The 19685-nt window shown below is 36.4% G+C and overlaps 1 protein-coding gene across 1 annotated transcript in view; it reads left to right on the forward strand.

The window, feature by feature from the left end:
* BAZ2B (bromodomain adjacent to zinc finger domain 2B) overlaps window positions 1-19685 on the forward strand; it is a 128548-nt gene that overhangs the window by 59274 nt on the left and 49589 nt on the right. Inside the window, exons 8-13 of the mRNA XM_029283922.1 lie at window positions 3644-4265; window positions 5658-5957; window positions 8318-8378; window positions 11226-11334; window positions 11607-11708; window positions 17976-18186. Coding sequence (XP_029139755.1) covers window positions 3644-4265; window positions 5658-5957; window positions 8318-8378; window positions 11226-11334; window positions 11607-11708; window positions 17976-18186 — 1405 coding nt within the window. The remainder of the gene's footprint in view (window positions 1-3643; window positions 4266-5657; window positions 5958-8317; window positions 8379-11225; window positions 11335-11606; window positions 11709-17975; window positions 18187-19685) is intronic.

Here is a 19685-nt window from a genome sequence, read left to right on the forward strand (position 1 = left end):
TGCTTAAGAATTGAAATGATTCACTTAACGATTAACAGGGAAGTGAGGTTGGAAGCTCATTGTGGTCATGTGATATTTCGCTTAGTGACCAGGGTACTTAGCAATGGAGTTATCAGGCTCAATTGTGGTTGCTAAGCAAGGACTACCTTTAACAGGAGAAATGTTAAAATATAGATCAGGGATGTCAAACTGCCGGCCCGCAGGCCGGATGCATCATGCCAAAACCGCGCCCATCCCATTGCCGGCAATGGGAAAAAAGTTGTGTTACGTCGCGACACGTCACATGACGTTGTGAGTTTGACACTCCTGATATTGAGGGTTTCCTTTATGGAGAGGCTATGTTTGTTTAATGAGTGCAATGAAAAGGCTGCCTCTCCAGATGAATACTGGAAGAATGCTATTTTCATGCCCTATATGCAAAGGTAGAAGTAACAAGAATGAATGTAAAACTAAAGGGTATTTAGTTTGTTAAATGAGCATGAGATGGTGCTCAGCAAAATTCTGACTGACGGGGCATGAGGGATGACATTGAGTAACATTTGGAAAGTTGCAGTGTGGCTTTATACCGGGCAAAGAGCATGCAGACTAGATTTTTTTTTTCCTTTCTAGTTGTTGATTGAGAAATGTAAGATTAAAACAGAAAGTTTATTCTATTCTTGTTGATTTAGAAAAAGTGTACAATAAAACGAATAGGTGAAATTTTGAAATGTCTTACATGAATATGTGTAGGAGATGACCAGGTTGAGCCCAAGGGAGGGGGTCAAATGTATCATCAATTAGGAGTCTCTGCATGCCCACAAGAGATCTAAATCCAGCCCACTTTGAATTCCTTTCTATTCTTAACTCCTGCTAATTTTTTCTGACCGTTAGTAGCTCAGATTCTTGTTGAGAGCTTAAGGTTGCAGTAAATCTTTATTCTCATTTGAACTGCCTGAATCTCCTGATTTCCCTAGTACTTGACAATATGGAGTTTAATGTTGGCTGCTGAATGCTGTAAAAGCAATATATAATAGGAATAAAGCATGTATCGGTAGTTCTTGATTTATGACTGTAATTGAGTCGGGTCAGAAATCTTGATGGCTGTAAAGTGGGTCATCATGAGACTGACTCCAATTTTATGAGTTTTTGGTCGAAAAAGTGAACACCACAGTTGTAAAGCAAACACCACAGTCATTAAGCGAACCCTTTTTGTTTGCCATGGGTGCTATTTGTTGGAAATTGGAAATAAATGCTGGTTTCTGGCAAAAAAGGTCATAAATGGCAGTAAAGTGACTATGGGACACTGTAAATGGCCCTAAATGCAGAATAATTGCCAAGTGCCCCACATATGATCATGTGACCAAGGGGCCCCGGCCATTGGAACCTCGGAACCAGGTCATAAGTAGCTTTGTAACTTTGAATGGTCGCAAAGAGACTTGTCGTAAGTCTAGGGCTTAGGTATAGATCAGGGGTAAGCAACCTTGGCTCTTTTATGACACGTGGACTTCAACGCTCAGGAATTCTGGGAGTTGAAGTCCACGAGTCATAAAAGAGCCAAGGTTGCTTACCCCTGGTATAGATGGAATGCTTCGTGAATTGTTCAATACTGATTGGGGAGTAAGATATCCTCTTGTTGTTGTTTTTTTAATATATATATAGGTAGTCCTCAACTTAACAAGCTTACATTTAGTGACTGTTTGAAATTACAACAGCACTTTAAAAAGTGATTTATGACCATTCTTCATATTTACAACCGTTGCAGTGTACCCATAGTCATATGAGCCAAATTCAGAAAGGTTGTAAAATGGGGCACTTAATGACTGTCTCACTTAGCAATGGAAACTGGGCAATCAATTGTGGTCGTAAGTCTAGGACTACCTGTAGTTATAAGGATGTTATAAGGAACACTTGTGGTGAGTTAGAAGTATTTTGATTGGGGATGTGACTGTATATATTCAGTATGCAAATGATGTCACATTCTTGGGTGAAAACCTGGATGATTTACAGTGGAGGTTCTGATGATGAACAAGTATATGGTGAATATTAATGTATAGAACTTGAGTGGGAAATATAGCAAAGACACTACAATTGATTAGATTGGAATGTAGGTAAACTTTGACTTAATGACCCTTTGAACTTGATGGATTTTTAAAAAGCTGCTTACCCCCATCCTTGAAGTTAAAACTGCCACAATAACCCCCCCCCCCTCCATTTGATCACATTACAGGCGCTTGGCCACCAGTTTGCATTTTCAATGGTTGCAGCATTCCACAGATTTTGCGACATTTTTTTCTGTCTTCTGGCAAATAAAGGCAAAAAATGCCTATTGGATATGCTGAATTCACTTAACAACCACATGGTTCACTTAACAACCATATCATTCACTTCATGACCTCAGTGATTCACTTTATGGCCATTCTAAAAACAGTCATAAGATTGAGTCCAGTCATGTAGTGTCTTGACTTATGACTGCAACAATTTAAGACTGAAATTCCAGGCTCGATCATGGTCATAAGTCAAGGACTACCTGTACTTTATTAACAGTACTTTATTATTAACTAACATTGCATTATTTCTATCTGTTGAAAAATTTATATTTTATTTATACACTATTTCAAAATCGTCTTTCCCCTCACACATTAAGCACTTTGTATGTAGTGCAATTTGTTCAGGTAAATGGATTAGGCATTCCAATTTCTCTTCTTCCGTACCAAATCTTAGTGGATATTATCATGGCTCTTTAATAATGCAAGTAGATGCACGTAGATTTCTTATCCAGCCGTTAACTGTTAGAATGTCTGTTAATTTTATTTTGAATACATACAGAATTACAGAGAATATATTCATCTACTTTCTGTTGCTAAAGTAACCTGAATATGTAACATTTCAGGTTTGCCTTATGTAATAATTTAGGGGGTATGATGGCTCAGCAGCTAAAGATGCTGAGCTTGTCAGCTGGAAAGCTGATAGCCCAGATTCAAGATCCAAGCAGCGCATGATGGGGTGAGCTCCTGTTACTTGCTTCAGCTCCTGCCCATCTAACAGTTTGAAAATATGCAAAAGCAAGTAGATAAATAGGCGCCATTTCGGTGGGAAGGCAAAAGTGTATAGTCGTATAGTCATGCTGGCACATGATCACAGAAATGACTTCTGACACTGTTGGCTCCCTTGGTTAAGAAATGGAGATGCGCCCAGCCCCCTAGAATCGGACATGACTGGAAAGGGGAAACCTTTACTTTTACTTTTTTTAAAATAATATAATTTTGATTAACAATTTTTTCCTATTTGTGAACTTTAAGACAATTTGTTTGATTCTGCAGCTTGTTTATCAGAATGTTAAAAGCAGCTTTCCAAGATCAGCTAAATCTAGCTCAACATTTCATTTCTACACTCAGCAATATATGCTTCATTAACTGTGCATCTCCTGCTCCTGTTCCCATATAACTAGTATGGAAAAGATGTATGTATGTATGTATGTATGTATGTATGTATGTATGTATGTATGTATGTATGTATGGATAGATAGATAGATAGATAGATAGATAGATAGATAGATAGATAGATAGATAGATAGATAGATAGATAGATCTTATATGCACACTCACCCACCCACACATTTCCTATTGTATTTGGTGATATTTGTTATATTTTTGTGTTTCTGCAGGAACAGTACAAACAAACATTCCCAGCACAATTCAAGAAACAGCACGAGTCATCCAAGAACCTGAAGAAGGTTATCACAGCATTATCAAGTCCAAAGCCAACCAGTTCATCACCAGCTCATCAAAAACACACCTCTTTAGAAAACAACCATTCGAATCCTTTCTTGACCAATGCACTTTTAGGTAATCATCAACCTAATGGAGTAATTCAGAGCGTCATTCAAGAGGCTCCTCTAGCACTTACCACCAAATCCAAATCTCAACCCAAGGTCAACGAAAACATATCTACTTCCAGCAATGTAACCTTTTCCTCACCGGTCAATTTAACCACATGTGGGAAAAAGACACCAAGCAACCGGACACCTATTATGTCTTCTACCTCTCCTGTATTACCTGGCCCAGCAAAGGAAAAGGCAGTCAGCAATAATACAGTAACAGCAGTAAAAACACAACATAGTCATTCTTCTGCAAAATCATTAGTTGAACAATTCAGAGGAACAGATTCAGATGTTCTAAGCAGTAAAGATTCTGAAGATTCAAATGATGACGACGAAGATGACGAGGATGATGATGATGATGAAGACGAGGATGATGAAGATGAAGATTCTGATGATAGTCAATCAGGTTTATTTACTTTAAAGAACCTGTGTAAAATGCATGCTTGCCTCTTTCTAAAACACACATTTCTGTGCTGCAAGTGTCTTGAATTTATGCTGAGGCTTTTAGTTCTATAATGGTTTCTGTATGAAATGCTGATATTTGAGATAAGAACTATAGAGATGAACCAACTCTAATGCAGCATAATTCCTAACTCATTTAAACTAGTAGTGTTGGGACTGCTGCCACGCTGTTATTGCAATTGCTCTTAGATCACAGTAGGCCAGCAACACTTCAGATGTTGTTGAATTATAGCTCCCAACATATTTCTCTGTTGGCTAAACTTCCTAGCGATACTGAGAATTGCAGAGCAGCAAAATCTGGAGTGTCACAGGTTGTACATTCCACTGCCAATTTTTTTTCTTGCAGGAGGGTGACAGTAATTATGAGATAACTATTTGATCTGGTCACACAATGAGGAAGAAACATTGAGTGTAGGGAGATTTGTTTCTCGAATAAAGGTTTGCTAAAGGAGGGAGAGGAGAGGAGTAGCTGTGATGGCCTAGTTTAACTATTTTAGGCACAAGTCTCTATAAAGATTCCTGGAAATGAGCTAGTTGGATTCAGAAAGAGATTGTGTGTGTGTGTGTGTGTGTGTATGTGTGTGTGTGTGTGTGTGTTTACATGTGTAAAATATACATATACACACATACATATACACGTGGGCACAACAAAAGCTGTGCTGCCTATTTGCATGATAGTTATAATCAATGCATACCTAAATACCTTTTAGATACATGCTTACTGAGGTAAGGTTTAAATACTTGTTAAATCATGTAGCTACTGGATGGTTCTTCATATGAAGAAACTGTCAACCTTCTGAGTAAATGTAGGCTAGAAATCAGCATTTTAATTTAATTGAAAATGATGAGAACTATGATGTTCTGTTCAAGTTCAGCTTCAGAATTAGTATCAGTGTCTACAAGAGGTTTTGTACACTGTTAAAACTTAAGCAGACCTGCATCCTCTCTTTATGAATTACAAAGTGAAGAGTAGCCAATCAGTAGTTCTGGTGATGAAAAGAAAGGCTCCAGAAAGCATCTGCTTTGGACTGCTTTTTTGGGATAGTATTTAATAGACACAACCTATAATCCATGGGCTGCATTTTTCTTGTGAGAGCATGAACAGTAGATGTGCAACATTAAATCAGGGAAGTTTATGGGTTCCCAGTGCAGAGGTGGTTTTTCTCTTACTTCATCTAGTACCGCCAGGGGGTGGACTCAACAATTGTTGTCTGCAGTATAATATTTGGATTTCTTGAGTCCTGCTTACTTATTTTTTCTCTCCATATTCTAGTGAATGCTGGGATGAGGGTTCATTTGTTTTAAGTAATTTATGGTTCTCTCTATTTTCTCAAAGAATCTGATAGTAATTCAGAAGGATCTGATACTGAAGGGTCTGATGATGAGGAGGAAGAAGATGATAAAGATCCAGATGAGTCAGAATCTGATACTGAGGGAGAAAAATCTACAATTAAATTGAACAAAACCCCTTCTTCCACTAAAAGCTCTTCTAGTAGTCTTGCCACTTGTTCGACACCACTTAATCTCCAAGTAGCAAAGACACCCAGTTCTGCTCCAGCTGCATTATGCCCTGAGTCCCCATCACCGGTATTTGTAGGAACACCATCATCTGGACTTGCTTCAGGCACTCATTGTGGTATAGCATTTATTTATTATTTCTAAAAGACCTACAGTATTGTATGATCTTTGGTTCAAGTCAAAAATGTATTGTACCTGATCAGTTTTCAAATCTGGCTTTTTTTATAATATTTTTTGACTTTAAGATTTTTCTATGTGCCTGGGTTGGGGAACAGCTCTTTCTGGGAAACTGGTAGTCTTCTCGATATTGTTGGAATATAATTTTCAGTATTCTGACCGATTGGGATGCTGGAGGCTTTAACATATGGAGGGCTTTACTGAATAGCAAAGAGTGCACTACATTATTTCCACTTGAAAACTGCCTTATATAAATTGTGGCTTCCAAGGAAAAACAGCAGAATTATCCCCTGGTATTACTAGTCCAGAAGGTGATGAAGAGAGAATGAGTATTTCATAAGGGTATTAGAGCCTGAAATTTACACATTTGCCAAGGACCCTGGCTCTTATCACAAAACCTGGTCAAGAAGACCCATCAGCTGAATTAGACTAAGTTAGTTGTATATTATACATAATCTATGCAGAATCATATTTTTTCCAAAATTTATAAGACTCATAGATGAGATATATCAAAAATATGTAAATTCTATTGACTCAGGATAAAATAGGTGCGTAATAGATTATAAAACATATCTTTATGTCTGTTTATATGTTACTGGTTTCAACAAGACCTAGGGATATGTAATGTTGAAAACAGTTGTGTTCAGCTGTTCATACTGCCAAGGAACCTTGTTCCTAATCTGATAAAAATACAAGTCTGCTGTTTCCATTTATAGGTATTAAAAATTATAGTTTTCATTTTTAATAAGATTTAAAAACTTAATGGAAGTTTCATCCTGCCTTCTAGCTAGCTAAATGCCCAGATATTTCTCTTATATCCAGGTTTCAACTATATGTACAGGTAGTTTACAACTGTGACCAGGATTTTTATAGCTTAACAAAGCAGTTGCTAAATGAATTGTCTTTAATTTTACGACCTTTTTTGCTATGATTGTTAAGTGAATCACTGCAATTGTTATGTGAATCATGCAGTTGAGCAAATCCAGCTTCCCCCACTGACTGGGAAGGTTGCAAATTGCAATCATGTGACCCAGGCACTGCAACTGTAGTAAATATATGCTGGTTGTCAAGCACCTGAATTTTGATCATGTGACCATGGGGATGCTGTGACAGTTGTAAGGATGGGACTGGATATAAGTCATAATTTTTAGTGCCGTTGTAACTTTAAACAGTTGCTAAGCAAATTATTGTAAGTCAAGGACTACTTCTAATCCCATTCCTTACCATTTGTCAGCAAATAACTCTTTCAGCATAGAATAATATTACTGCATGCTGTATAAATCTTTCAACTAGTAGTGCTACTTCTATAATTTTGCAAAGGAGAAGATTTTTTTTTAAGGTGGGTAAAATTGTTGGTTTATTTTTAGGTAAAAAATAAAATGGAGAGCCTGCCAGACTCAATATGAATTGCATGAATTGTGGCAAATAAGAAAAAGATTAGAACAAATGTGTATTTAACTTAGTATTCTGTGGTTGATTAGAAGATGATTCTAGGAAGCCCACAATCAGTAATTCCCAGCGACTTAGAGTTAACAGGCTTAAAGTTTTTACTAATGGGGATAATCTAGTACTAGTATCCATTTATAACCTTATTCTCCAGGAATTGTCTAATCCTCTTTTAAAGCCATCCAAATTGGTGGACCTCACAAAGGAATCTGTCATACCAAGTTAGATTACCGATCATTTTGGCTAAGATTTATGTACAGCTTTCCATGATTTCAGAAATCGTTTTCTCCCAGCCATACTTAGACATGCAGGAAATTGAGCCAGGGACCTTTGGCATGCAAAGCTGGCATTCTGTCATTAAAATGAGAACTTAGGCCATATCTGCTTGCAAAAACATATTTAAATAATTTTGCACCATATTTTTTCTAGTGAGTATCCAATTTAGCAATTAATTGACAATGCCTACTGCTAGGAGTGAAAAATTGGCGTAGAGATCTATCAGAAGCAGAAAAAAAGTTGTTAAAAGCCTGAGGACTAGGCCTTTGAAATATTCATTTTTCGTGAAAGTAAATTGAATACATTACTTCATGATACAGCAGCAGTGCAAATTTGAGTTAGTTCTGGAGTTCTCATGGATTGACACATTATTGGGAGATAATGTCCCTCTCTTCCATTCAGCTGAATTATATGGTTTAATATTGTAATCAGTAAATCAGTAAATTTGTACTCCTATTGATTTTATAGGATATGAGAAATGCTCGCAAATGAAAATGATCAGCTTCTAATTTCTGTTTGTCAACTACTTTTAATTTCTGCATGTTTCATTATAAATTGACATTTTGAATTCTATTTAAGGGTCTTCAAAAAGGCGACGAGTGACAGATGAAAGAGAATTGCGCATTCCTCTGGAGTATGGGTATGTACAATAAATTTGAAAATAAATCTTTGCAGACTTTATTTGTTGTGTGCTTTTACCGTTCTGATAGGGAATGATTTTAAGATGTCGCTCTGAGTTTAGGCTTGATGGAAGAGGAATAAAATATTGATTTATGCTATATCTTGTTAGATTTTTTTATCTTGAAAATGTAGTGTTATGATTATCAATCCTGAAGACAGAATACTCATATTTGGCTCATATTTACAATCTAATATTAAACAGGAGGCACTTGTGGAAGAGAATGTATGGGTGAGACATTATTTAGCTTCATTTGAACCTTGGATCTCTCTCCTCTCAGTATCAGTTTGCTAGTTATCCAAGGCTACATTCACTTTTGGAAATCAGAATAGAAGGAAATGATTTAAAACTGCTAGGGGTCCGTTTGAAGGGAGATGGAGGCCTGAGAAACTACCTCTTCCATTCATATTCTCCTTTACTCTGCCTCGTAGAGAGAACATAAAGTTTTAATAGGTAATAACCTCTGAGGTTCTTTATTAAACTAAATCCAAAACATAGAATAATGTTTTGGATGTGTTGTGGAGAAATAGATCTGCTCATAGGTAACTGAAGAACAATGCATTTCATAGGAAACCTTAAAGTTTCTTATACAGATAGTCCTTGTAAACTTACGGCCATTTGTTTAGTGATGGTTTGAAGTTATGACAGTGCTGAAAAGTGAATTATAACCTATTCTTGAACGTATGACCATTGTACCATGCCCACGGTCATGCGACTGCAATTTGGGTGCTTGAAAACAGGCTCATATTTGCAACAGTTGCATCATGTTGCAGTTACATGATCACAATTTGCAACCTTCCCAGCTGGCTTGCAACCAGCAAAGTCAATAGAGGAAGCCATATTTGCTTAACAACTGCATGATTCACTTAGCAACCATGAGTTTCAGTTAACAACTGCAGTAAAATGGTCATAAAATTGGGTCAAGTCACTCAATGACTTGCTTAGTGAACACATTGCTTAGTGACTGAAATTCTGGTCCTAATTTTGGTCATAGGTCAAGAACTACATTGAACTCTTTCTCTATATTTTTCTGAACATATATGCCATATTTGAAATATGTCCAGGCAATCAAAATACAGAATAATAGAATTGGAAGGGACCTTGAAAGTCATCTAGTCCAATCTAGTCAGATTGTCAAAATATATTAATGCTGCTGGAGAGTAAAACATCCTCAGTTTTTTACGTTTCCGTTTTTCAGACACCCTAAACTAGTTTGCATTGCTAAGTGTCTTTGCATCATACTTCTTCCAGTCAATGTACTCCAAACCGTGTTTTCTTCTTGCTTCATATGGGGAATTTCAGATTAGATCTTGGTTCATAATCAGTTTGTAACAGCCCATCTTTCTATATAGATTCCAAGCGCAGTCGCAATAGCACTTAGACTTATATATCGCTTTGCAGTGCTTTAGAGCCCTCTCTAAGCCATTTATAGAGTCAGCATATTGCCCCCAACAATCTGCATCGTCATTTTACTGAGCTCGGAAAGATGGAAGGCTGAGTCAACCTTCAGCTGGTCAGTACCAAATTCCAGGCTATGGGGAGAGTCAGCCTGCAATACTGCATTCTAACCACTGCATCACCACAGCTCATCATCAGATCATCATCAAACCCAGTCCTTCTTTACCTTGAAAGTTAGTTTTACCCTACCGCTAAGATTTCTGATGCATGTTTTTCAGTATAGGTTTAATTTTTTGTATATGATATTTTGTCAAAATATCAATTACAAATAGGACTTGGGAAATTTCAAAGGACCTTCATTATTTAATATGAAAATTGTGTTTGCTTTATTTATTTATTTGTTTGTTTGTTTGTTTGTTTGTTTGTTTGTGTATGTATGTATGTATTTATACTATTAGGTTTATATTCCACCATTCCTCTAGACATTCAAGGTACTACACATAGTACCCTTTCCTCCCATTTTGCCTTGAAACAACCCTGTGGCCCAAAGTAATCCATTGAACTTAAGGGTGTACTTGAATTTGAGTCTCCACGGTCCCACTCCAACACCTTCATGACTTTTCTTTCCTCTAGCCCAGTACCAGTTATTTTTGACTCAGAAGAGTTGTTCCATCTCTTCTCAACCACATCCATGTTTATGAAGAAGTAAATTTTCTACCTTCTAAAAAAACTTATCTTATATAAATAAAAATGTAAATGTTCGTTTGTTCAAAATCTTAAATCTCCGAAAGTTCTTCACTGATTGCTTTGAAATTTTGACACAACGTTGCATTCGAATACGCGCGTGTTTTTGTATACCTACTATTATATAGATGTCACGCCTGTGACAGGTAAAAACATGCTCTTTAAAGCATAAAAACATGCTTTAATGAGCAACGTCATAGAAGCAACAATCTTGACAGGACCTTTCAAAGGTGAAGATGTCCTCATTCCTCGCATTCCTATGATTCCAACGGATATGCCATTTCAATTTAAGAGATTGCAATTCCCAATTCGATTGGCGTTTGCTTAGTGGTAGTTGTTTCGAGTCCCGGTTAGAAATCTTAACACGCCAAATCTAGATCTGTGCCTAACGAAGAGACATGGACAATTATATGTTGCGTGTTCTAGAGTCGGCAAACCAGACAATCTCTATATCTGCACAGACAATGGAACAACAAAAATATTGTATACCCACAAGCATTGTGAAATTAAACATATTACAAACATGCGCTTTCTCTTTTCTTTCTTTTCCATTTAACCAGACTGAGCCATAGCAACGCGTGGCCGGGTACAGCTAGTTTCCAAATAAGTATGTAGACAATTCCTTTCCTAGTTTGTCTCTTAACACAGAACTATAATTATTTGCAGATGGCAAAGGGAAACAAGAATAAGGAACATTGGTGGCCGCCTTCAGGGAGAAGTAGCATATTATACACCATGTGGAAAGAAGTTAAGGCAGTACCCAGAAGTTGTAAAGGTATATTTTAAACATTATGCTTTGGGTATTTATTTAGCATGCACATTTGTGTTTAAATGAATTTTTTTTTCTTCCTGTAAAGTTCTTTGATACAAAATGGCCTGCAATGTGGATGCTAATGATCCTTAACCTGTCTCTGAATTCACCTACTGTAAAGTCATAGTCCCCTGCTAGAATATGCACAGCATTTGAATTCTCTAATATTAGCTATACATCAAAGCTGGGTTGTGATGACTTAAAACCTGAAGTGGAAAAATATGTGATTTTTTCAGTATCTCAGCAGAAATGGAATAATGGATATCTCAAGGGACAATTTCAGCTTCAGTGCAAAAATAGGAGTGGGTGACTTCTATGAAGCCAGAGATGGATTGCAGGTATCCGCTTTTTAAAAAAGTAAAGTCTTTGATCCGAGGAGTAGTATCATAAATCTAAGTGAAATATATATACATATACATATACATATACATATATACATATGTATACGTGTGTGTCTATATATACACACATACACACACACACATATACACATACACACATATACATACACACTACACTTGGGAGTATTGCTATTGGTAGTTGTTCATTCTTAGAGCAGTACTTGTGATTTTATTGTCGAGATGATGAGTGAACTGAGTACATGATCAAGGAAAGTGCTGAAAAACCTTTATAATTTCATGTTTTGACTTTGCTAAGCTATTCAGTGTCTTGTTGAACTCAATTTAGTATTGTTCAAATTGCAGTCAATACCATTATCCGATATTATTGGTCTGTAATGCTCAGTATGTTCCACTGTCCTAAATATAGGTGGGTGGGTGAGTGGGTTAGGAAAGCCTCCTTAAAAATCCTACTTAAAATGTGTATGTAGGGCATCTGAAGCCTTAGACTATTGGGTTTCATTAATAGACACCACTATTCCATCTATTATAACACCAGTGTTGGTATATACCTTTCAACATTTGTGAAAGCTTTGTGTCTGTGTTAGACAAGTGGCAATTATATATGGTTAACATTTGTGTCTCTGATATTCTTTTCTTAGTTATTTAGTAACCTATGTGATGTTAATTCAAATATGAAAGACAGATGTGTTTGTTGCATGCATGAGAAACTGGGCAAAGCATAGGCAAGTAAGTTGAAAAGGCAGTCAGGGACACTATGGTGGAGATTATTTTCTAAAATCATTTTACCAATAATACACCATGCTCAGTTATAGATAACTAAATGCAGTCTAATCCTGCACAGGTTTATGTAGGAGCAACTCCTAATGAGGTCAATGAGATTTATTTTTAAATATATCAATATACATAGTTGTAAGGATTTACAAAGTGATTTCTTTCTTGGTTTATTTCATGTCTGATTTTTTTTGGATTTTTACCCAGAAAACTTTGCTTATCCTTAATATTCCTTGCCTTAGTATCCTTCTTCATATTACATCATATGCTATCTGATATATTCCTATTTAATAAGTAGCATTCCTCCTCTTTGATTTTAATGTACAATCTTTTCTTCCTCAGTATGTGTAATAGCTACAAATCAGATATTTGCAGATATTTGCCATATGCTCCAAAAATGCTTTCCAAAACTTCTGGAACTATTCTATATGGCTATTGCAGCATGTATCTACAAGCCTACAAAAAGAGGGTATTTATGGGGAAAAAAACATAGCATGTAGAGCCACATAGATAAGAAAATGGTTCTGCTTGAATGTTTTATCCAGTAGGTGAAGAAAAATGGAGGCTTATGGTCAGGGCTTTTTTTTGTCATAGAACGCTCAGAACGGAGTTCTGGTACCTTTTTTGGATGGAACTTTGTAGGGTAGGCAAGACAGATTGTATGACGTGTGAGTTCCGGCACCTTTTTTTTTTTTTTTTTTTTTTACAAAAAAAACACTGCTTATGGTTATCCCTATGAAAGTTTATTCATGTAAAAAGATGTCAATAATGCAGGTCATTAGTAGAGATAATGGATCGAAACAGAAAAAAGATTTGTATTCATTCCTGTGAAAAGTTCTGGCAGTTTCAAAATCGGAAAGTCAGGGAAAAGGGCAAGTTAAACTTCCTTTTTCCCTTTTATTTTCATTTTTGAAGAAACCATTTCTATTTTTTTATTTTTTTTGCAACAAGGTGCATGCACACATGTAAGCATGTTCCAATTAAACAAGAAAAAAACTATAATTACTTCATTGCTTCTTAAAGGACTAGAATGGATTGTTTTGATCCTGAGTTATTTTTAATGATAATGGTTTTAGATTATTTTTATTGAAATAAAATAAAAATATTTGCAGTACTGTACAGATGAAACTCTAATGGCTATTCCCTCCCATTAGCAAATCCTGTGAGAATTATAGATTTTTGATGGAGTATTTTCAGAATCTTTATCAAGCTATAATTCCCAGGATTATTGGAGAAAGCCATTCTATTAATATGATCAAGTTCTTAGTATAATGGATTTCTCTCAGAGATTAAGTACATTATGGTATAGTGAGCAATTGATAGAATCTTTAGTGAAGTTATAGACCCTGTCTCAGAAGTACAGTTCTTAATGTAACCTGGAAAAACCCATAACAAATGGAAATGGTGTAATGATAAATGACAATTAAGACAGTTTGATATATACAATTTTGACCTTACGACCGTTTCTTTCGGATTTCTTACTTGCATATTATGTTGCATAGATCAGGGCTTTTCAACCTTTTCACCCATTGTACCACTTTTAGGATATGGCAATATCCGAGTATCACCAGTCGCCTAGCAAGATGTCAAAAAGTTGATGACCAAAAAAAAAAAAGGAAAAAAGTGATGAAGTACAGGTAGTCCTTGACTTACAACAGTTCGCTTAGTGACTGTTCGAAATTACAATGGCACTGAAAAAAGTGCCCCCCAAGCCACAGCCAAGCAAGACACCTGCCTGCCCACCCTGTCCGAGGTTTTCATTTTTGTGAGCATTTCTGTTGAGGATTGGTAGCGGGGGTGGAGTTTTTATTCCCCCCGTCTGCTGGGTGGTTGCAGCAGGTTTTGGTCACTTCACATGACCCTGGGACACTGTGACCGTCATAAATATGAATCAGTTGCCAAGCATCTGAATGTAAATCACAAGACCCTGGAGATGCTGCAACATTCCTGCTGATCGCGCTTCTTCTGGGCTCAGCAGAAGCGCCAGGATCAGCGTCGAGCTCCAGCTGGAGCCTGGCGCTGATCCTGATGCTTCCACTGAGCCCTGACAGTCCCGAAGAAGCGCTGATCCTGGTGCTTCCGCTGAGCCCTGACAGCCCTGCAGCTCCAGCCATCTCTCACTTAGGCTTGTGTGTTGCTGCCACCGGTTCAGCTCATTCCCCTCCCCCGCTACCACTTTTCTAGGATGGTCGCGTAACACCTACCAGGTGCCAATGTACCACAGGTGGTACCCGTACCACTGGTTGAAAAGCCCTAGTATAGATGGTACCCCTTTAATTCTTTCCTTCCATTATTTCTTACATAACTCCTAAACCGTGTACTACACTGGTTCTTTCTCAAAATGCCAGAGTATAAAAGTAACTTTATTAAACGGAGAGCACAACTTCCAATTGTTTTACCATTTTTGCTGAAATTATAACTGTTTCCCCCTATTGATTATTTCTACCTCTTTAGAAAATTGAATTGATATTGAGCAAAATTATTTTTTGATTATAAACATTGAGGCCTCCACCACAGATTTTTGCCATAGTTATTATTGGTAGAAATATTTACATTGTTGGAAAAAAGCCATATAACTCCATTGAAATGCCATTATTATGCTGATATTAAACACTGGAATAATTGTAGAGAATTTAGATTTCTTGCCAGGCTTAACTGTCCGTTATAGAACTTCTAACTGTCACTTCCTTTATCCAGTTCTTGGTATAGTATGTCTTTGATTTGATATAGTCAATTTGAGACAATTTCTATTTAAGGAAACCAAATAAACCATTTGATTGTGCTGAATGTTAGTTTTGAATTCACTTTTGGCCTCATTTTGGGTGTTAGCAAAACACCTTTAAGAAATTTGAAGGATAGAAGCATTTTTATGTTATAGTCTGGAGCTTATGTAAGCTACAGAGAAAATAAGGTAAGTAACTGTTCACTGATAGGATTTTTTTAAATTGCAGTATGTGTGCTTGAGATAAATACAATTTACAACAAGTATGAATTTGAAAATTCAGAATAGCACCTTTGGTATTATGTTTGCTAGCATAAATAATGCTTTTTGAATGCGTTTTTGTATATGTCTATAAGAGTCTTACTGCTGTAAGCTCTAAATTTATTGTAATTTTACAATGTCTTCTATTATCTGGTTCTGTTCTGATATAGTCAGTTATTATATTCATCATCCCAATTTAGCATGCCACTGATCATATTCTAACTGAATATAATAGGAGTTGTAGTTCAAAGCATTAGAGACAATGGATAGGCCCGCAGTGTTTCTCAACCTTGACAATTTTAAGGCATGTGGACTTCAACTCCCAGAATTCCACAGCCAGCAATGCTGGCTGTGGAATTCTGGGAGTTGAAGTCCACATGCCTTAAAATTGTCAAGGTTGATAAACACTGGATAGGGGAAGGCTGTTTTCTTTATACCAATCAAACTAAGCCATTCTTAAAACACATTGTCATCTGTAAGCACTTGATTATTTGCTTTCAGTTTTATGCAAGCTGTACTTATTTTTAAGTTTCATTCAATAATTAATTTAATCAATCTTAGGGCACCCTAACTTATTTAATAATACTTGGGGGAAAAGTATTGTCAGATCACTGATCTATCTAGGCCATGATTTCTGAGGTAGAAGCGTGCCAGGTTTTCAGGCAGAAGTCTTTCCAACCCTCTGTGGCATCCAGGGATTCTACATTTTCTATGTAGAGCTTGTGTTCTGATACTGAGCTATTAAGACCTGTTGATAAATGTGTGTTTTAATTGAAATATTTGGGTATTATTTTATAAACAGGCCCACATATATTAATCCAGTAAAAGATCTTTATGAAAACAGAATCTTTCCCATTCCTATCCACATTGTTACGCCTATAGAAATCTTGGTGAATTATTTGTGTGTATTTGATACAGATGGGGTTAGAATTCAAGTCTAATATAGTTAACTTTCTAATTTGTATAGCAAAGTTATCTAAATTCTTGTTAGACTCTTATGAGAAAACAGATTGTGCTCATTGTCCCATAAGTCAGTAGTCTATTTTAAAAGAGAGAAAGAGGGAGGGAGGGAGAGAGAGAGACTGAAAGAGACTGAAAGCTTGGAATTCAGAGTTATCTTTCCATTCTTGTAAAGGACTATGATCCAAAGGAGGTTCCCTTGCTCTATTGCTTTCCAACTTTCTGGAGTAGTTTTCAGAGTATCTGGGGAGTATGTGCAAAAATCTTCTCACCTGCCAAAGAACATGTCATGACCAGACTTCCATTCACACAAATTCTGAATTGAGCAATACATATATAGCAGGATGCTGCATTTCCATGTGCAGAGATAATTAGAAGAGCATTTATTACTTGAGTCTTGACATGTAGTTTGAAGTGTTACAAATAAGATTACATATTGACCAACCTAATAACTAGGCTTGAGGAAACAAAGATAAAAACAATTCAGAAGATACTAGATTACAGTATAATATCTGATTAGGTAAACATAGTACAAGACTCCTGTTGGACAAATTAAGTGGAAGATACTCCTAAAATTGAAATGAATGGTATGAAGCCAAGCTCCCATTTCTGCAAGTCAAAAAATGTTTTAAAACTATAGAGCATTACAAAATAGTTACAATGGATAACTCAATAAATATTCTAATCACAAGCAGCTTTTAGAAAAATCAGGTGCATAATTAGATATATTAGCATCATTTATTTATTTACAATTGATTCCTGCCTCATCTTTTTTCTGGCAAGTACTCAAGTCTCAAATATATTTATAACATTTAAAAGTAATCTCATCAAGTTTAGGGAATTGAGCACTAAGGCTACAATCCTAAGCAACCTTACTACTGGGACTTACTTGCAACTGTCGGAGTAATTATAGATTTGTATTAACAAACTCTTCTTTTAGTATTTTTTTTCATAATTATGTGACCACTTTTTCAAGAAAAAAGTCATTCTTCATATTTTCCTTTTCATCACATTTAGCCAGCATGTTGGGTAATTCCATTTTGCTGGCAGTATACCAGAACCCACATGGCTGTCAAATAGAGCAGTTTATCAGAATTTTGGAAGATCCAGATTTTAAGAAATTCTTGATTCTGTATTCACTGGAGTTTCATCAGTTTATAGGTTTGGTTTCTAAAAGGAAATAGAAAGTCTTATCACCCCTCAGTACAGCTACATGTTGTCTTTGGGTATATATGGAAGGGCAATCATGTTTTAGTTCTTTATTGTGAAATAAATAGAAAGAAAAGAGACCAAGACAGCTGTGGACTGTGCATAGTTTGGTATTCTTCAATCTTTTCTCTGCTGAAAGGACAAATTCTAGTCCATTTACTATTACTTCATTAATTTGCTAATTGAATCACTCCAAGCTTGCAGTGCTAATACTTACAGATATAGACATATGCTTTGATGCATATATATATATATATATATTTCAATTTTGTTTTCCATTTTGTTTATAATTACTTTCTGTGAAATATATTAATTACAAGGGGATGCAGTGGTGTCTGCTGAAAGGAGAGGAAGTCCTTCCCCGCATCAGAGCAATGGAAGGTCGTAGGGGCCGGCCACCAAATCCTGATAGACAACGTAGTAAGGAGGAATCAAAAATGAGACGTCGCAAAGGTCGGCCGCCAAATGTTGGTAGCACTGAATTCCTTGACAATACAGATGCTAAACTCTTAAGAAAGTTACAAGCCCAAGGTAAGGATTTTATTATTGATTTTATTATTTTTTATTATTTCTACCTGTCTAAAATTTCTGTATAAAAAAAATGAGGCTATGGTGCCTTCCTTGAATTCTATCAGGGGGCAGCGTCTGGCTGATACTGTGTGAACTTGGAAGCTAAGCAAGCCAAGCTTGGCTAACGCTCAGATGAGAGATTATTGGAATATCAGGACTATAGGCTAGCCTGAGAAGTTGAGAATCATCCCAGAAGGAGGCAGTGCAAAGACTTACAGTATATCCTGTGTTCAGGGGGGAAAAACTTGCATGAATAAGTCATCAGCAGTTGAGCTTGACTCAAACAGGGCTTTATGTACACACATACATACGCACACACACACACACACACACACACACACACACACACACAGAGTAAGAACATGGAGCCACTTCCTTGAATTGGAAAATGGGATTAGGCAATTCAATTCAGATTGCTTTAATGGATACCTTAACTTAATGTAAGATATTAATGTAGCTTAATATTTCACAATAATTATTCCCACAAATAGCACTTTGGATTATAAAAAGTCTTTTTGATGCCTGGGAGTGCTTACATAGCATCTGTTAGCAAATCCTTAAAGCAATTGTGGCTTATCTCAGGACCATACTCTGCAGCTCCCAAGCAACCCCAAAATTGTGCCTTCAGTTTAAGGAGCAACAACAGGTGCAGTACAGCCCTAATATTTGCTTATAATTTGGTAGTTTTCTTGATTACAGTTCTGTTTTTATCTTTTCTCCAATATGTTGACAATGTTAATCCCTTTTGTGCAGCTATCTTTTTCCTTCTGTTACTAAGTTTATAAATACACATTTGTTCTATTTCTAATTAAATCTCCTTTGCCACTTTTTGCATGATCAAATTATTGTAAGTATATAACAAATGAGAATTTGTACTCAAAATTTTCTCTTAAGCTTTGAATATTTTTCTATATTTTTAACATGGCATCTGTAGAGGATCTTTTGCTTTGATCAGATTCTACTACAGGTTTGCACAGATCAGAGGAGAAAGAGCCAGGTTCATTAAATTGAAATGAAGACCTTAAAAATAATCATGGGCTGAGAAAGAAAAGCTGGTTTAGTGATCACTGTTTGGTGGCTAGTGACAAGGAGGCAGTGCTGGAGCTGGCAGGGTGGAAGTGGCTGTAAAAAGCTAGGTGATGGCAGAAGATTCTTCCTGACAACAACTATTTGGTAGCTGTGGATTTGTTAAGGTTTTGAAAAAACCAGTAGGCCACAGAAGGGTCCTTGGCAGCCACATATTGTGCCAGCTTGTTCTTCTGGTAGTAGTTGCTGTGGCAAATTAGATTTGCAGACCTGCACATAAGCACATGCGGAGAAACATAACACCGGTTTGGATAGATAAAGGATTTCTACAGTCTGTTAAAGATTTGCAGGACATAACCTATCTTCCTGTGTTCATCAAATATGCAGATTTTTATGAAAACTTACTTTCCTTGGCACAAAACTTCGCTTTTGAC

This window comes from Protobothrops mucrosquamatus, unplaced genomic scaffold (assembly GCF_001527695.2).
Source record: "Protobothrops mucrosquamatus isolate PMUCROS unplaced genomic scaffold, P.Mucros_1.0 scaffold279, whole genome shotgun sequence".
NCBI lineage: Eukaryota > Metazoa > Chordata > Lepidosauria > Squamata > Viperidae > Protobothrops > Protobothrops mucrosquamatus.